The following is a 19,623-nucleotide window of genomic DNA, read 5'->3' as shown; positions in this document are numbered from 1 at the left end:
AAGGCTACTCCAGCGCATGCTGACAAAGAGGGCGATGATATTGATTACATCATGAGTGCTCATGCACCTCTAGAGAAGAGGTGGGGCGATATTGAGCTATAGGCGGGAGGACTATAGGGGGCAAGATCCTTGAGGTGCCCAAACTCTTGGATCACATACGGCTACAGGAGCCCTTAATGACAGTAGCAGAATGATGGGAGTCAGTAGCAGAATGACGAGATGATGGAGCGACAGTGGTAGAGCTAGATTGCCAAAGTCTGAAGCAGCACAATAGAGTGTTGAGCAGTGCGGGAGGCACAAAGCAGATACAACAACGGCACAGTAGCATCAAAGGTTCAGCACAAATTAGCAGCAGAGGTAGCTTCAACATCATGGGGTATCCAAACTGACCAACATGTTAGCATTTGGGTGGCCTTTTAGTTGCTTACTTCTCAGCAACCAAGTTGCAGTGCATTATTTTGCAGTGGCAGTGGCAGTGCTATGGGCAACATGATGCATCATATTGAGAGGGAGTTGCAGTACAGATGTAGAAGTGTCATGGGGCAACAATACAGATTGCAGCAACACAGTGGATGAGGGGTAGCAGGTCGAGCATCAGCAACGCAGAGGACCGATGTCAATGCAGAGGACCGATGTCGTGGATTAGTGTGATACATCTATCGGGAAGTATTGCTAGAGCACATTTCTCACTAAGAGGGAGTGTTGATTTTTGGGTAGCATCAGATGTGCTCTAGCTTCGAAATTTTGTGGAGGGGCTAGAACACATGAGATCTCCATGACCTAGAAATTGTTTGGTGAAAAGTCCACCCGGATTGTATTTTATGAAAATAATTATATTTTTAATGGGGTTCCTAAGTCTAAACATAGGAAAAATATTAATTGGTATTAATGAAAATATGAGTGAGAAGCTTCTAAGAGACAAGGATCAAGTCTAATTTAATCTTAGCCGTTGATTAGAGACTTAATCTCGACCGATGATATCTCAACAGGAAAAGTATAAATGGAGGCTTGGGGTCTGTTGGAGAAGACACATAGAGAGATTAAGGAAATCAATTTTTTGAGGTGAGAAGTTCTTAGGACAGAAATCGATTGGGGAGATCTTGCAGCTGAGGGGTAGTGATAGTTCGGGAATACAGAAAAATAGGTGGAGATAAACTTATGGAGGCAGTGCAGTAGCTGGGAGAGCTAACGTTGGGCCAGTCTGGGCCCACCACAACCTTGACATAGAGCCAGGAGGGCCAGCGCAGAGGAAGAACTGCCTTCCACGCAGAAAATCGGGGAGCTGCCAGATCAGCTGGGAATGCTGACGCAGTGGGCAGTAGAGCTGACGCAGAGCCTCAGAGAGCTCCACGCACGCACTCACAGTTACTGCGAAGGGGCAACACAGTTGTAGCCGGGGCCAACCAGATTTGTTGTCGGATCAACCAGATTCTACTGGGTGAAGTGAAGTAAAACTCACTCAGGTTCGCCGTCATTGTATTTCTCTATCAATGGTTTGCTGGGAGGGCAACCAACATTTGTATTCAGAACTTCTGCTTAATAATAGAAAACTCTCAGAGCTGCTACACTGGTTTTCCCGCATTGGGTTTTTTCGGGGACGTTTAGTCCAAAAATAAGTGTGTCCTTTGCATGGTTGTCTCATTTATTTTTTAGTACTTGATTTGTATATGGGTGTAGGCTGCAGTGTATTTGCATTAATATTTTCCGAATATTTTTGAAAATAACTTGTTAAATGAAGAATACAAGCAGGTGATGTAAATCAATTTTCTGTAGTAGGATTTCTGGTTTGTTAGATTCAGAAATTTTCACATGATTATGATAGGAAACAACTATAAATATGGCTATTCGGATTCCAGTGCAGATCAAAAATTTAGTGATGTAATTCAGTGAAGATCTGAAGCTAGCAAGAAATGCGAAGGTCATCAAGTGAGCCTAATAATCGCCGAGTAAGAAGGAAAGGAGCAACGAAGTCTCTAGTGCTGTTTTGGGACTGTTTTTGGGCCAATTTACCTACACACGTGCGAGATTGTAGACCTATGTATTGCAGAAAGAAGGTCGAGTTATAACAGTCATAGTGAGGGAGGATTTCGGGTGAAAGACAAAGCTGAAGTGGCAAGAAAAAGTCTCCTAGAGCGAAGAAGATATAAGGTCAAAGTTGGTCAAGCTCATGTGCTAAGGGTTTTTGAACTAGAACCAAAGAGTGCAGTACTGAACCAAGGGACCAAAATTCTAAAGAGTAGCCGTAAGCAGAGATTTGATCATTGCAGGAAGAATCTCATCAAGGAGGATTTGTGTCTTGGTCTTGGAGTGGCAAATAGGTTAAGGGTCTTGGTCTTGGTATTCGTTAATTGAAGTCTCTATAAGAAGAATTTGTGCGGGTTTTCCTCTCAAGTGGGAGAGGTTTTGGTTCTGGCTGATAGCCTACATTCTGTGTCTCTTGTCTCTTTATGTTTATGCATTGGTAGCTGTTTGATGAAGAAGAACACTATAATAACATAAGTAAAAGAAGATCCTAATCTAAGAAGTAAAAAGCATTCACAAGCAATTATCTAAGAAGAGAAATCACCTAATACTTGATGCCCTAGATTTCTCAACATGGGATCAGAGCTAAGGTGACTAAGTCAAGGAAGGGCATCTTATCAAGGGACACTCAAGGATCAAATCTCAAGGAAGGCATCAAAGCAAATATCATTTTGAAGTTGAAGTATCTTGAAGACTATTCATTCAAAGGAAGCTAGATCAAAAGGCGTTGTCATCAAGACTCTAAGGCGATCTCTCTCTCGTTGAAACAAGATTCCTACCATTGAAGACATCATCAAGAAGTCATCATTGATCTTCATCAACAAGACTTCACCATCAAAAGGGATCTCCCTCTTTGTGAGATCAAGGATCATTATTGAAGAAAACTATCTTCATTAAGGAGAATTTTTCTATTCTCTATATCATCATCAACATTAAGGAAGCAGCAAGGAGAAGGAGCATCCTATCAAGTAAGTAAATTTATTTCCACATATGAATGTGTCAAAATGTCTTTTTGCAAGGAAAGCAACAAATTGGTTGGGGCTTCAAACTATCTTGCATGGAAGAAAGGAACAAATTTGAATCTCATTGAAAATGAGGTTATGGAAAATGTCAAAGGTTCTATCACTAAACCAAGAAAGGAAGATGTTCAAACTCTTGCCAAGTATATAAAAGGGGAAGTTAGGGCTCAAAGTATTTTCATAGAATCCATCAAGGATCCCCTCATCCCATATGTATCCAAACTTGAAACTTCAAATGCAATCTATGACAAACTGGTAGAGTTGTATTCCGTAAGTATTGCTGGAGAAGTCATCTCATTAAGGAAAGAACTCTACAAGTTGAAGATGTCAAGGGAAGATGGAATAGCCTCATACTTTATGAGGATATCTGAAATCCGGGATCAACTACAAGATTGGAGAGAAGTCATGTCTGATAGAGAAATGACTACAATTGTATTAAATGCACTACCATAGGAGTGGGGTAACTTTACTTCAAGTATTTATGGGAAGAAATAAGCTACTATGGTCACTGTGCAAGAGTAAAGAATCTAGACTAAAGGTCAAATTTGATGTGGGAGCAGGTGAGCAAAATCAAACGTATGCTGCAATGACAAAAATAAAAGGAAAATTTGGAAAGTTTGTCCTCAGAAAAATAAGAAGAACATGGCTAAAATACAATGCTATGGGTGTCAAGAATATGGGCACTATAGGATAGATTATTCTAAGCTCAAGAAGGACAATAACAAAAGAGGAAAAGAAGAAGCCCACATCACCGAGGAAGTAGAGGAAGTTGAAAAGAAGAAATCCAAGGAGGAAGTAATAGATCTCCACTATTGAGATAGTCTTCCTCAACTAAGTTCTTTTCAAGTTCCTTAGTCTTCTGTTGTAAGATATGGCTATCATAATTCACGAAATGGGATGCATCAAGACATCATAAAAGCATTGAAAGCAAGAGCTCGGGACATCATCATAGAGAAGCATGAAAGATGAAAGGATATAGCTCTTGGGAATCTCATTGGAAACATAAGTGGCAAGGTCATCTAGTTCAAGGTTCATCATACATCTGTCAAAAGGAAACATCTGCTGATGGGGATACTTTGGATCCTCAAGATTCTCTGATGGAATCTTCATTGAAAGGTTCACCGATCATGAGGGGAAGCAAGTGTTTCATCAAGAATTACAAACTTGTGGAACTCATGGGATGATGGTATGATTATATAAAAGTGAAGCATATGAAGGGATTGGAGCTCTTTCAATCAAGGAAGCTACTGCAGGAAGTTTGGATGGCCCAAAGGAAAAATTAGGTGTGTGTGCTTACATTGATATTGTGGAAGTCATGTCATATGGTTGTAGATATCATGAACCAATGCTCTATCTTAACAGCATGATCAAAAGAAAGGATCTCTTCCCTCAAAGGGATGCAAGAATGCATGGATCACACGTTCACTAGATGAAATCAACATAATATGTTCTCATTTGAAGTATGAGGTGGTTGACTACAATTGAGGAACTCTGATTGGAAGCTCTTGGGAATGAAATGTGTGAAGAAAGGAAGGAAGAGATCGGGGAATATGCAACCATGGCAAAGGCAATCAACATTCGAAAGACCAAGGAGATTTAACTAGGATATCTCCATGGAAGATATGAAGACTCTGATGGAGTTTGAAAAATAAAGAGACCCTTGACAACATATATCTTTTGGACATGTGTCGATTTGTATGAAGGATGGTAATGCAAACTAGACGATGTCATGATGAAAGACCATCACAAAGGTAATGTTGATTTTAATGTTCATTCCTTTATTTTTGAACAAATATCTGGATGGGTTTATGTAGGGCTACTGAGGGAAGATCTATGGATGTCTTCCACCATTGATGCACATGTAGTAGGACGAAAGATCTTTAAGTAAACATGGCATGAAGAAAGCAGCATGGCATGGAGGAAGGCTAGATCTGCACTGATGGATCACTTTCTGATGATGACATGGCTGACTCATGGATGAAAGTGATGGATGGTTGATGCCCTATGTAGAAGTCCCAAACATGAAGACTCCTAGATAACGAAAAGAAGTTCATGACATTGCGAGGAGTTCCTCAAGCAATTCGTTGTTCCATCATCTCCACTTGAGGAGCTGTTGTAGGTCCCTAATTAAGAGGCAGTTTGGAAACAAGTTTCTTACTTGGAAGAAACTTGGAAATTCCTAAGCCAAGAGGGAGCTTGGAAACAAGTTTCTTACTTGGAAGAAACTTAGAAATTCTTAAGCCAAGAGGGAGCTTAGGTACATTCCTTCTGTAGGAATGAGTACATTCCTTTATTGGAATAGATATGTCCTCCCTAATTAAGAGGGAGAGATAGACACATCATTCTTGTCTTCACTTGGGAAGACATAATGGAGGATTGGGTAAACATTTGACATCTGATACTCTTTGAGGATGAGTTAGGACATCAAAGATAAGAGTAGTCGTAGAGCACCGATATTCTTTGAGGACTGGGAATTCAAGATAAGAATAGCCCTAGTGGAACACACTCTGAGAACTCGGGTGTAGTATGTTTTGAGAGAGACAATGTTGAGGGTGTCTATACATCATTGGTCTCGTCAACATTGTGCTATGATCTTATGGAGAGATAGAGCTGTTAGTCAAGGCCTTGCTATGTGACAATGCTAGTTGATATGATGCTAAACAGATGGGTTACCAATTTGATTCTTCTTATGAGAATACTTCAGATTAAGAATGGCCAAATACCATTATGAATACCTCCCTAGTTAAGAGGGAGTGTTGAAAAGTGTAACTAGGTTCGGTCTTCATTGTGAAAATTTCTAAATAGAAATCCTATTGCAGTGATTAATATTATTTCTTCTACTTATTATCTCAGAAATAAGTTATTCACAGTGTTCTTACAACAAATATCAAAATATATTCTACTGCAGCCTTCACAATTAAAATATTGTAGAATGTAAATGAAAGGAAAATACTGACACAAATACATTTACAATGACAGTTATTTTTGGACAATCGTCCCCGAAAAAAACCAATGTGGGAAAACCGGTGCAACAGATGAGGGTTTCTTTATTATTCTTCAACAAATTCTCATGTACAAATTACAACCAACAAAACAGGAGTGAGAAATTTTACAGACGCTTCTTGACAAATTTTTGATCCAAGTGAAGTACTCCTCCCTAGAATCCTTCTACGTCCCTCTGCGTCAAACTTATCACACTGACCCAGCGTCTAGCTACCCACGCAGGCTCTGCGTCAATTTGCCTTTGCGCTACCTCTTTCTGCGTCACCCTGTTCCTGCTCTGTGTCTTGTTGCCTTACACTCTCGAAGGATGCTAATGCCCTCTCTTATTTTCTCACTTGCAACTCTCCCTTTGATTCTATTTTCTCTTGCTGAACTTCGACCAGTGAGAAAATCTATCGTACTCGGGTAACTGAGTATTTGCCTTTGGTGTGTTCTCCAAGTGCCCATTAAGCTTCCTCTTATAATCCTCTCGTTGATCAATCAACGACCCAGATTAGATTCTAATCAATGGCTAGGATCATATTGACTTGATCTCTGCCTTCTTCTAGAAGTTTCACCCACAGTTTAGATTAATACCCATTAATTATTTTAATTTCCTAAGTTTAGACTCAGGGTCCCGTTAAAAATAATTAAGTATTTTAATGAAACTGTCTCCGGGTGGAATTTCCCAAAACGATTTATGGGTATTCAAGAGTGAATGTGTCAAAGCCTCCTTGCAAATTTTGAGGCCTAGAGCACATCCGATGCTACCCCAAATCAACACTCCCTCTTAACGAGGAATGTGCTTTAGCAATATACACTATTGCATACTGCTCTGACTCTGAAGCATCATCCTCTGCGCTGTTGATGTATGACATGTTGTCCAACAACTATTGTGCTACTGCTGCAATTGTACTGCTGCCGACAGTCAACACTGCATCCATACTACAACTCCCTCTCAATTTCTATATCTGTGTTGTTGCTCGCACTGCCTCTGCCAACTCTCCCTGCACTACAAACTACTGTTGCTACTGAAACAAATTTTCTAGACGACCCGAGACGACCCAAGTAGGGCTTCCTGCGAAATTCATTAGAGGGATCATTTTCCAAATCCACTTGGATAGACTTCTACGCTGGTGCCTCCTCTAATGATTCACTAGGTTTCATGCAATTCCCACAGTTCATTTTCAAGGAATCACAAGCTCTAGCTCTAACTTTGAGGCTTATCTTGAACGTCTCTGTGTGCTGGCTTTCGTGAGGGTTTTGGCACAAGTATTCGGTGGAATAAATCATTCAAACTCTTTCTTTCTTCCCCCTTTCTTGACCTAGATTCTTGGTTGAAGATTACACCCTAAACCCTAGATCTTGTTTGGGTTCCTTCGGTTTTTTGTGGTCCCACATCTCTATCATCCTTATCTCCCAAGGCCACTTAGAAACCTTGTTTATAAAAGGAGCTTAGGTCTAGGGCATCCCTTATCATGAAATATCTCTAATCCTTAGGTGTAAGACCACCTTTGAGCTTTTCGTGGAGAGCCCCACACATTGCTTCTAAAGCAAGCAAAGCCTATCATTTGAGCCTCTCTAGCGAATGGGCTCTTGAAATCACTATCCATCTCATCATTAACTTATCATTCATAGTGATTTCCCTCATACTGATACTCCCCCCATCTGTGAAAGTTTGTAAAGAGCAGGTGACATCGACTGAGATGATAGTGGGTCCTTGTCCCATGTTTGCCACTTGATCTAGTAGTAGTCCCTTAGGAACCCCTCCTAGGACGCCTGTTAAATTGAGCGGTAACGGTACCCATGTCATTTGGCCTTGAGACCCCTATGACCCCATCCATTTCATCATCTTTCATATGCCAATATCAATTGAAGGATGTAGCAAGGACTTATTGTTCCCCTTAGGGGTTGGGAACACCTAATAAGGTCGTTTATTAACCACTCCTAACTAGGGAGGTAACACTACTTTGAGATCGAAGCCCCAATTTTGGATGGGAAGCCCCATATGAAGTCTCAATGTGGCCTTGATTGAAAAGCTTGGCTCACTTAGATGCACTAATGGATTATTGCACCTAATGGTGAGGATGTAGCATTGGACATTATATGTGATTGGTAGGTGGTTTCATCATGGGCTGGGCAACTTAATTGGGGCCCAAGTCTACTAGAGGATCATATTGACACCCCCATGTGAAACATTGAGAGCCATGGACTCCCATCATGTGCAAAGCATCTGATGTTGCAAACTAACCATAGGGCCTACAACTTAAAAATTAACACACACAACATAATTCTAAAATCCACACAATATGTATCCACATAAATATTCAGAAATAATTAATAATAAATAAAATATTTACAAGAGAATTCATGGCCTACTCATTGGCCTCTCATTCCTCACTGTACTTCACTTACACCTTACATGCCTCATGGGCTCACCTAGATTTATACAAGTGGATCTGAACCCAAAGTAGGTTCTAGATCCTAAACTAACTCCCAAAATATCTCTCATGATCCATAAAAACTCTCACCTAATCCCTTATCTCTAGATAAGATCTAACTAACCCTCAAATCTCTCAACTCTTCCAAAATACTCTCGAACCTTCTCCTATTTACAATAATTCTCATTCTCTCCTAAAACTATAGGAAAATACAATAAATAATTAAATCCTAACTTAGGAAACTAACTCTCTTGGTAAACATTCAACCCTAGGTTAGATGCTCCTGCATCAGACTCCCCAGGTAAAAGAAAATCATGGTCTCCTGACCATATGTCTTCATAAATTGATAAAATTCCTCCTGGATCCCAAACTTTAGTATGTTGTTGATCATCCATTCTTTGTTGTTCTGCTTCAATGATTGTGACTTTTAGTTCATCGGGTTTCCAAACTTTATGCTACAATTCTCCTCCTCCTTTGTTGATGTATACTTGAGCAGTCAAATGTATTATGTTGTTGTATTTTTTCCTCTTTTTGCAATATCTTGGTTTATGTTCTTTTCCATTAGTTTCTTTAATCCTTCAATCTCATCATCCAATCTAGTTTCCAACTGAAATTTACTGTTATTATCTCAGAGCATTAATTCATATTCATCATCATTTTCTATACTTGCATCCTCAACATTAAATTGCAAACTACATTTTATCTCAGGGTCCACATTTTCAATGCTTAAATATTTCTCTTCTTTATCTGCAACTTGATTAGATTCAGGTTCTATCAACATCTTTTCTAGCAATTGTAGTTCTTCTTCACATTTCATCAGCATTTTATGGTCTCTTTCAGAAATCATTTCAGAAGACGTTTCTTCATCCCTACTTGAAACAAAATTAATGTCATGTCCATCATATACAACACATCATGTATCCACACACTAATTGTTAGATTTAAAACCAACATAATTTTTATCTTCCATCGAAGATTCAGTCATCATATGCGGATATTCTAAACAATTTGTGGTGCCATATGTGAGAATTGAACCCATGTTCATATCAACATATTTCATTTTAGCATCATCATTGTCCTCACCAAGCATCGATCCTTGTTCTGGTTCACAAATACATACATTCATCTAAGTTATCTGGAGTTTTTTTGCTTCCCTTAACAAAACTTTCAACTTGTGCTTCTGTCTTTTTGCAATCAACTGCTTGATTGGCCATCTAGTTGTCCTCTTCATTATCCATCCATGTTTCTGATTTTCTAGCAGTTCCATCAGCACATTAAGTTGTGCCTTCAACTCAACAATCTACTTCTCAAATTCTTCATCACTTATGCCAAATGCTATGGCATTGCTATGACTATTTATAGTCATCTTCATCTCCTTTATCATGTTCACCGTCACGTACACTCTTCATTTAATTAAAGAGAGATTTCAACCCATATGCAAATTAAACTACCTTGAAAATTTGTTGATGGTATATCTATATTATTCATGATTTTTTTATAAACCATGTGCATATACTATTTCATACATTACCATCATTACAATCTGTGAATAAATAAAGCTATGCATTCTCAAACCCACACATGGTTTTATGAAACCATATATCACCCACTCAAAACCATGTGCAACAACTCACCATTTATCATTCAACATTTATTCTAACCATATGATTTTCTCATTCCTTAACCACTTATCCTCTATCTTCATAAAAACCACCATGCTTTACAACATCAATTTACCTTTACCATTTACTTTCACCTTTAATACAACACCTTTACTTTTACTATTTACTTTCACTTTTAATACAACACCTTTACCTCTACTATTTACTTTCACCACTCATTCCTTCTTAAATATAAGTTTCACGTGAGTTATTTTTAAGAGTGGAAAGAAATAATATGACAAATTACATTATAAAGTTACATTTTTGAAAACTCAAAGACAAATTCCTTCACACATAGTCTCCTTGAAGTTGGGCACATTCTCCAATGATCGTTGGCCGTAAAAAGTATGATTGCATTCAAATAAAAAATTTATCCATCCATTCATAACCTGGGCCTCAAGCCTTATGCAAAATCTAATTTTTAGCTCAAAACAATTGTAGCATCAATTCTTTCAAGAGTTTGATAGGCTCACTCCTATGCGTAGACTTTACAGTTGGAAGCAGTAGAAGTTGTCCAAGATCTCCATGATTGAATAACACTGTATAAAAACCTAACAGTATAGGGATTTATCATTGTTGCGGGAGATGGTCATTGGTTTCCGAAGATTGGGGTGGAGTGAGAGGTTATGTGTAAAGGATGTGTGCTTGGCAAGCATGCCAAGGCAACCTTTCCTCACAATGAGACAAGGTCCAAGGGAGTGTTGGACTTTGTGCATTTAGATGTATGTGGAGTAGAGCAAGAGTCCTCTTAGGGTAGTGGAGGACAGGATTCCTGAGGAGGCTTTTTTAGGAGTGAGACAGAAGGTGAGCTAACTTCATATATTTTGTAGCCTAGTTTTTGTCCATATTCCTTTAGAGAAGAGGACTAAATTGGATCACTCTTCTAACAGAGGGATCTTTGTGGGATATAGTGGGATCTCAAAGGCCTACAACGTCTACATTCCAAAACTGAGGGTAGTCATTATCAATTGGGATGTTAGATTCAAGGAGGGTAGGACATTTAGGAGATCTCATGACACATAATCAATGGTGGTAGAGGAGAGGGAGTGAGAAGCATCGAACGTTGAGAGGATCTAACAACAACAACAGGGACACAACCTTTAGTTCAGGAGGAGCGAGATGTTCCTTATAGCTCTACTAGGAGAAGGCCGAGATGGGCAGAGCAAGCATTAAGAGATGCAGAGGAACATGTGGAGACTCTTAACATGATGTTTAGAGTCTAGACAGAGTAGATTACCAACCAGATTTTCCAGCTATATGGCCTTGATGAACAACATTAATGATTTTGAGCCCTCTACTTTTGAGGAGGTAGAAAATCAGCAAGTCTGGAGGGATGTCATCATGAGGAACGATGTGTGGGACATGTTGAAGAGTGTAACTAGGTTTAGTCTTCATAACGACATGTGTAATTGTGATTTTATGTAATTGATGAAAAGAAGAAAAATAAAATTATTATTGTGATGCTTGTCTTGTGGGTTTCATGAGCAAGGAATTTTATTTTAGTGATGGCTCCCATTGTGAGCCTTCAGGATTAAGTCATCTAGTCATAAAAGTCAAATTGAGTCTATGTCATGTAAGAAGGACCCTTCTTGGGCATGGGAAATTTTATATGAGTCATTTAATAGGTATGAAAAGCCCTACAAGACAAGAACAAGACCTCTCCTTGATGTCGGCCACAAGATAGAATTAATTATCTCCTCCAACAGACATGTCGACTCACCCTCTTCATGTCGGCTAATTTCGAGGGGAAACCACTATATATAGGCAGCTCGGCCTCAGTTCAGATCACCGAAAATTTCAGAGAAGTACAAGTTTGCAGTTTGAAGTGCGAAAGGGTAAAAAGAAGAGCCTCCCAACTAGCGAAGTAACAAAAGAGAAGAGCAAAGTTCTTAAGGGTGTTTTTGGGACTGTTTTAAGGACAAAAAACTTCTATATGTGAAGTCTGTTGCAACTATAAAGGAGAAGTCTGTTGCAGCAGTGAAGGAGAAGTTTGTTGTAGTGGAAGCCGAGGAGAAGTGCAGTCCTCCTAAGAAGCTGAAGTGGAAGAAGGGCTAGTCAAGAAGGCCGAAGGTCTAAAGCAAAAGGAAGCCAAGGTTGAAGAAGAAGCCAAGCAGGAAGGAGTTGAAGTTTGATTATCATTGACTAAGGATCTTGTGTCTTGGTCTTGGAGTGGCAAATAGGTCAAGGGTCTTGGTCTTGGTATTCATCAATTGGAATCTCTATAAGAAGAAGAATTTGTTTGGGTTTTCCTCTCAAAGAGTGACATGTTTTGGCTTTGGCTGATAGCCTATATTATGTGTCTCTTGTCTCTTTATGGTTTATGCATTGGTAGTTTTTTGATGAAGAAGAACACTAATAACCTAAGTAAAAGAAGATCCTAATCTAAAGAAGCAAAAAACACTCACAAGCAGTTACTAATAGAAGAGAATCACTTAATTGTTATGCCCTAGATTTCCTAATTGCTAATGCCGAGGTCAGAGGGAAAGTCTAAGGTCACTTCTCAATGGATCTATAAGATCAATTATGCAACATCAAGAAGTACAAGGTGAGGTTCATGGTGAGAGGGTTCTCCCTAAAGGAGGGAGTGGACAACGATGAGACATTTTCACCCGCTACTAGATATGCATCAATGAGGGTGGTCATATCTATTGCCTCATAGATGGGATGGAGGATACGTTAGATGGATGTGAAGATTTCCTTCCTCAATTGTTGATTGAGGAGGAGGTGTATGTTGAGCATCCTCAGGAATTTGAGGCGCATGGGAGGTAGTCCCATTTATGCACAGCTTGAAGAAGGTCCTTTATGGATTGAAGCAAGCTCTGTGCGCATGCTAGTCCAGGATCAATGGGTAACTTCTTGGTTGGGGCTTCAACAAGAGTGACGCAGACTCCAACTTGTCTATGTACTAGTTGAGGACGAGCGTCTTGTTTTGGTGTTGTATGTGGATGATCTATTCTTGACATGATTAGAAAGGCTCATCGGGATGTGCAAGGAAGACCTTGCTTCTGAGCTCTCAATGAAGGACATTGGGCTTATGCACTACTTTTTGGGGTTGGATGTGTGGTGACAACCAAGAGAGATCTTCCTTAGGTAGGGCAAGTATGTGGTTAAGATCTTGAGAGATTCAAGGAGGAGGATTGCAGGCCTATGTCTACAACTATGATTACCATCTTCAAGAAGATTGATGCTTCTGAGAGTGACTTAGTGGATCCCACTTTGTATCGACAACTTATTCGGTCCTTGATGTATTTGGTCAACACTAGGCCAAATATTTGCTTTGTAGTAAACACACTCATCCAGTTTATGGTGGAGCCAAGGTAAGTTCATTGGATGGCAGCGAACCATGTGTTGAGGTACGTTCGTGGTACAATAGACTTTGGATTGAGGTATGTCAGAGTTGGTGGAGTTCAGTTGCATGGGTACATAGATTTTGATTAGGCAGGGAGTGCAATGGATAGAAAATCCACTTCTGGATGTTTCAACATGGGGTAAGCAATGATCTCATGGTTCAATAGGAAGCAACACTCAGTGGCACTTAGCTCAGTTGAAGCAGAGTACATGGCAATGAGTCTAGTGAGTTGTGAGGCTATTTCGCTTTGCAATATGCTCATATGTTTAACTGATCTTGGAATGGGAACAAATGTAATACTTTGTGGTAACCAAAGCTGCATCAAGCTTGCGAAGAATCCAATGTTTCATGATAAGTCTAAGCACATAGAGATTTCCCTCCCGAAATGCGTGTGTTGGGAGATTTGCCTTGTGCAAAACCATGCAATTTTCAGAGAGAAGAAAATTGATTCGGAGGTTGTTGCAAACAGGGCTCTTAGTCTATTAGCTAAGACTATTAACTCCCATCTAGAAAATAACGGAAAATCTTCGATGTTGCAACTTGAGGAGAGAGATTAGATTAGCATGGTGGGAATCAGTCTCCAGGGATCGACTTCCTTGAGAGTCATGAAGCTAATAATGAGAAATTGGATATTGCAAATGACAAAAGAAGAGTTTAGTTGTTGGCAGGGAGCAAGGAAATTTTTTCTCTTGTTTTTGTTGGACCTTCAAAATGAAATCCTGTGGTGGCAGGCGCCCAGGGGCGGGGAGGGGGGGTGTTGAAGTTTCTAAGTCTAACAGTTAGAAACCCTCCATGTACTTTCTAATTTATTCCTTCCTACTTGTTTTGATTAATTAACAAGTTATTTACCATGTAAATACTGAAAATAAACCCAAGTACATGCTCAACACCTTACAGATCATCAACTGAAGAAAACAAAAACAAGCACACAAATGACACCGTTAGTTTTGGACTAATGTCCCTGGAAAAACCCAATGCGAGAAAACCGGTGCAACTATCTGAGGGTTTGATTTATTAAGTAGTTTCAGAATACAATCTGGGTGCCAAATCCAGCTCACCCAACAGAGAAAAATCTCGGCAGTAGTACCTCCCCTTCAGAGACAGATGCTCCGGTTGAAATGTCGGATAAACACTCCGGCAATTCCTCAGCGCTAATCTGCCCCCACAAAAAACCCCAACGTCAGCCTCTTTTGCCCTCTGTGTCAGCTTTCCCGGCAGTTCCGGCTGTTCCCGACAGTTCTGGCTGTTCCCGGCAGTTCTGGCTTCTTCCCTCTGCGTCAGCTTTCCTGACAGTTCCGGCTTCTGCCCTCTGCGTCAACGTTCCCGGCAGTTCCTGGCAATTCCTGCTTCTGCCCTCTGGGTCAGCTTTCCCGGTTGTTCCGGCAGTTCCCGGCATTTCCGGCTGTTCCCGGCAGTTCCAGCTTCTGCCCTCTGCATCAGCTTTCCCGGCTGTTGCGCTGATCCTCCTGGCACTATCTCTGCCTCTCTGCTTCTGTATTCACTGCCCCTCAGCTGCAACTCCAGATCACTCTCTCAACTTTCTCAGCAAACCCAACCCCAGAAAGTCGAAATCTTGACCTCTTGGTATGTTCTCCAAGGGACTCCATTAAAAATATTAATTATTTTAACATCTTCCAAACTGTTTAGAATCTGCCCAAACCCTTTCTGGGTATTGGAGTTCTCATGTGCCTTAGCCTCTCCACCAAATTTCGTGTCTAGAGCACATCTGATGCTACCCCAAATCAACAGGGGGGTCATTTTTGATCCTAGTGGAAAAAAGGAGGATGTGTATGAATGGATTCTTGGTCACCTAACCAACAATATGGCAGAAGGCTACGCCTTGTTTCAAGGCTTAAAGATTGCTCAAAATAAAGGAATTGCACAGATCACTGTAATTGGGGATCCATAGAATATTATAAGGGTTTTGGTCGTGGATCATAGACCCAATGATGTGCGATTGGCTGCTGTTCTATCCTGAATTTGCAGATTGATGACTAAATTTCAGAGAATTTCACCATTTCATGTTCTAAGAAGATTTAATAAGGAGGCCGATAGCTTGGCCAACCATGCATGCAAAAGGGGGGTGGGTTTTTTATGTTTGAAGTCTCACCTCAACATTGAATCTCTCCCATGAAAAATCCCATGGCAAGGTGAACTCAACTCATGGATCAGATCAGGGTAAAAGTCAGGACTGATGTTGTTAATTGACGAGTGCATGTACTTCAAATGTTTTTTGTTCTTAGGCACATTTTGGAAAATTCTTGCATATAGATATAGAATTTTGGTATCGGTTGAAATAAGGACTGAGGCTATTTGGTTTCAGTACTCATGGAGAAGCTTACAACTCCCATTCTTCATCCTCAGTCCAGCTTCTTTGTAATCTCGCACTCTCTTTTATTAATACAAATATACTGTTTCGGTTAAAAAAGCAATGCCTAGTACGGGTTGTGAGCACATTTGTAATAATAATACAAATAAGGGCAAACATGTTAGAATTAAATTTTATATGACTTTCTAATATTCTTGATACACACTACAAAGTTTAGATGACCTTCTAACATTTCTTATGATTTTCAAGGATCATTAATTATTATGTCACCTTCTGATAGGTTGGAATGCCAATGCCTTAGTGTGGTTCATCTTCACTACAATATTTGGTTGTGGGTCAAGCAATTTGGGACATCAACTTATGTGGATGCTATTGTCTTGGATTACATTCACAACACGTTCTAGTGTTTGATGGTTGCTGAAGGTCCTATTATGGAGGCGGCACTTGAGTGGTTAGAAGAAATTGAGAACAAGCAAGGGGTAGGGGAGGATGTCCTGGTGCCATTAGATTACATTGGGAGTGAGAAGAGTGAGGTGCAAACCTCAGTGTCACTACCTACATTGACTAAGACAACCACGAGTAGGGACGTCCACCTCCTGCCACATAAACTTATTCTTCTAGAGAACAGTCCATTACCTATAAAAGAGGCAGAGGGGATTTATAGGAGATTGGTAGATGTATGACTCGTGAGATACTTTATTAAATTTTCAATGTAATTTTTATTTTATTTATTCAATTGAGTCTTGACATGACAACTATCAACACCTAACGTGTGATGTGTCATTTTCCATCTTGTACATCTTATATCTCAATATTCTTTTCATACTACGTGGCAATGTGATTATTTATTGTTAATTTATATATAAGGAAAATAAAAAATGACTAATTTGTATTATTTATGTTGTCATTTTCTTGCCATTTGCCACCAATTTTATCAAATGTCTGGAGTTCATGATCCCCGCTGATTTTTTGCTGGACGACCTTTTTTTGCAATGTTGGTCATTATGAGTTGGTCATAGAGCCCGCCAAAGCCACATCTTGTTAAGGTTTTTAGATGGATTACTCCATTGAGTGAATGACGAATGATGCAAATTGTGACTGGTCAAATCATTTTGCTTTGGTTTGAAAATAAATTGTTTAAGAAGAATTGGGTAATTTCTTTGTAATGGTATACGTATATCAAAATGACAATGGATTTTTGAAAGTGACAAATGGTGCTTTTGGATTGGTCTAAGATTATGGTATCAGACAAGTGAGTCAATTTTACACTCTGAATGTTCTACTAGATGATATTGATAACAAGATGACAATAAGCAAATTGGTGACATTTAAATCAATCCATGAGTGAAACACACAAAATCATTATAAATTGGCTGTAAGGAAGTGAGAGGTCAGCTACTTGTTCCTTGCCAGATGGTCTTCAGAGAATAGTGGGAAGATACACGATGCATTCCTTGAAATAATGACAAGTTCTCAAAAAAATATATACATGCACCTTGTATTAAAACTATTTTTTTTTTGCAACTATGATTGTCTGATATGACTTGAAACAGGCCAGGGCATCATCCTAACATGATTTGGTTTCCTTGAAAAATTCATCAAGTCCTTTTCAACTTTATTACTTCAGCATCACAAGAAGTGGATGCTGAGTGACCTTTGTTTAGCACCTACAAGATAGACTCGTATTCCCAAAGATTTGTCCAACTGGTGAAGGCTATCTACTTTCATCAGTTTTTCAGGAATTACAAATCTTATAGGCCATCTAACTATATCGATGGCTTTTGATGTAGCATAAATCCTATTTTGTACTTTTATTATGCGGAGTCCAGACATACTACCTGCTTAACTCGTATTGACTCTTGAGCATTTACAAATACTGCTCGATGATTGGTATTGAAACCCATATTTTATATCCATCTACTTTTGTTGCACAGAGTTTAGTTATTTTTCCTGTCATATGCGATCTTCCTTAACTAGTCCAATTTCTATTCTTGCTTGCATTAAATATTTCTAGGATTTTCAATAATGACAAGTTTGTTTTATGCAGAGGCAAAGTCATTTTCATCAGTTGACATAGAAGATGAAGATATTGAGGAGGAATTTGCTAGACTTGAGATAGAACTAGAGGATAAACATCCATCAGTTCAGATACCTAACTTACAGGAAACTTTACCTGTTTCTGATGCTGTGAAACAAACTCAATCCCAAGAAGCGGCAGAATCTCTGTGCCAGAATTTATCAAAGCTGGAGCTTGAACCTGCGTAGGACTTCATCCTGAGGGTGGTAATTGGATAGGATCCTGTGAGAGCTTCTGAATATATGATTTTGATGACTTGGAGATTTGGTATTCCTTAAAGGAAGGCACTCTTCTCACCTTCTTCAGGTTCAATTATTAGTTGTAGTGCGCGGTCATTAGTTTTGGCAGATATTATCGTAATCATAATTTAAAGAGATAAATGGTCTCCTCTTTGACATTTCATTTTGTACAATGCAAGTTGGTAATGGGTAGTAAATTTTTTTTTTTTATGTTGTTTCTGGATATCATTGTAAAATATTGAGAGATCACTGTTGTTAAAGAGGGTCTTTCAGATCTGGTCAAATTCACAAATTCTTGATTGGTACAGTTATATGATTTTCCTTATTTTCGTACAGTCCTTTTCCATCCTTCTCAAAACACCGCAAGATCAGAAGACACAGACAAAATAATCTGGCTGTAGTCTAAACATGCTACGCATTGGCTTTTCTCTGGCCACTCAAAATAATGGGAAGAGAAACTGGTATATTTGAACCGAAATCTGGCAAGACTAATTTTGGATTGATGAAATTGCAGATATCAGATGCTTACAGTGCATACTCGAGTTTTGATAGGGGTATCTGAGGGTGCTGCATCCATTTAAACATTAGAAACATCAATTTCATCCATCTAAAATTGCAATTTTGGCAAAGATTCCCGACCAATGATGGAAAATCAGAGAAAAGTCAAAATCAAAATTTTTATTCAGCATGTTGAATGTTGTTTGTATAACCTAACCATCTGATTGCAATATATATATTGGGCAATCAGACATTTATTTTGGAGGATTGCTCTGACTGAGGTTGTAAAACACCTTTCTTTAGCTCCTATGTACTTAATTTCTTCTTGTTTGGAATATTTGTTGGAAAATCAATAGAGATAGCAGTTATATGATTTTCCTTATTTTGACATTAACTTGTGATGTTTTTCCTTATTAGTATTAGATCTTCTTAATTAGCTTTTCTTATCATCAAGATTAATGGCAAGCAACAGTGGAAGAGAACACAAGATATAGGCACGTGCTAGGGCAAAACCCCACTCCTTGGGGAAAACTCAGTCAAAATTCTTCATTAGATTCAAGATGAGATGACCAAGATCCTAGACGAGAGACTCCCTCCATCAAGTGATCTTTGATTTTCGTTTCACTGTGATTGCTACCTGACATTGTATTTGCACTGAGACATCATCCTTATCATTGTCATGACACTGAGATCTCCTCACTGTGATTCCATCGAAACCTCATCATTATCATGACGCTGAGATCTCCTCACTGTGATTCCATCGAAACCTCATCATTATCATGACGCTGAAATCTTATCCCTGTGGAGACCTCGAAACTTTCGCTGTTATGGCACTGAAATGTTCTCTTGAGAAGGCACCGAAACCTTCTCCCCAAGATTTCACTGAGACCTTGACTGTGAGACAACACCGAGATCTTGATCATTGTAGTGACACTTGAACGTCCTTTTCTGAGATTCTGTAATGACACCGAGACCTCTTCTCTGTAATCTGAATTCTTGTGATTGC

The 19,623-nt window shown here is 39.3% G+C and overlaps 1 protein-coding gene across 2 annotated transcripts in view; it reads left to right on the top strand.

Annotated features, from left to right (window-relative positions):
- The window catches only part of LOC149247548 (SNF7 family protein), a 207,602-nt gene extending 189,167 nt beyond the window's left edge, over positions 1-18,435 (top strand). For both annotated transcript variants that reach the window (XM_089458248.1, XM_089458247.1), the window contains one exon: positions 17,851-18,435. In XM_089458248.1, the coding sequence (XP_089314374.1) occupies positions 17,851-18,068 (218 nt within the window). In that variant the 3' untranslated portion in view covers positions 18,069-18,435. The remainder of the gene's footprint in view (positions 1-17,850) is intronic.
- Positions 18,436-19,623: the final 1,188 nt, after the last annotated feature.

This window comes from Pinus tabuliformis, chromosome 7, assembly GCF_031772625.1.
Source record: "Pinus tabuliformis cultivar Carrire ecotype Pingquan chromosome 7, CPIR1, whole genome shotgun sequence".
Classification (NCBI taxonomy): domain Eukaryota; kingdom Viridiplantae; phylum Streptophyta; class Pinopsida; order Pinales; family Pinaceae; genus Pinus; species Pinus tabuliformis.
Note: the sequence above shows the minus strand (reverse complement) of the source record. Positions and strands in the feature narration are given on the sequence as shown.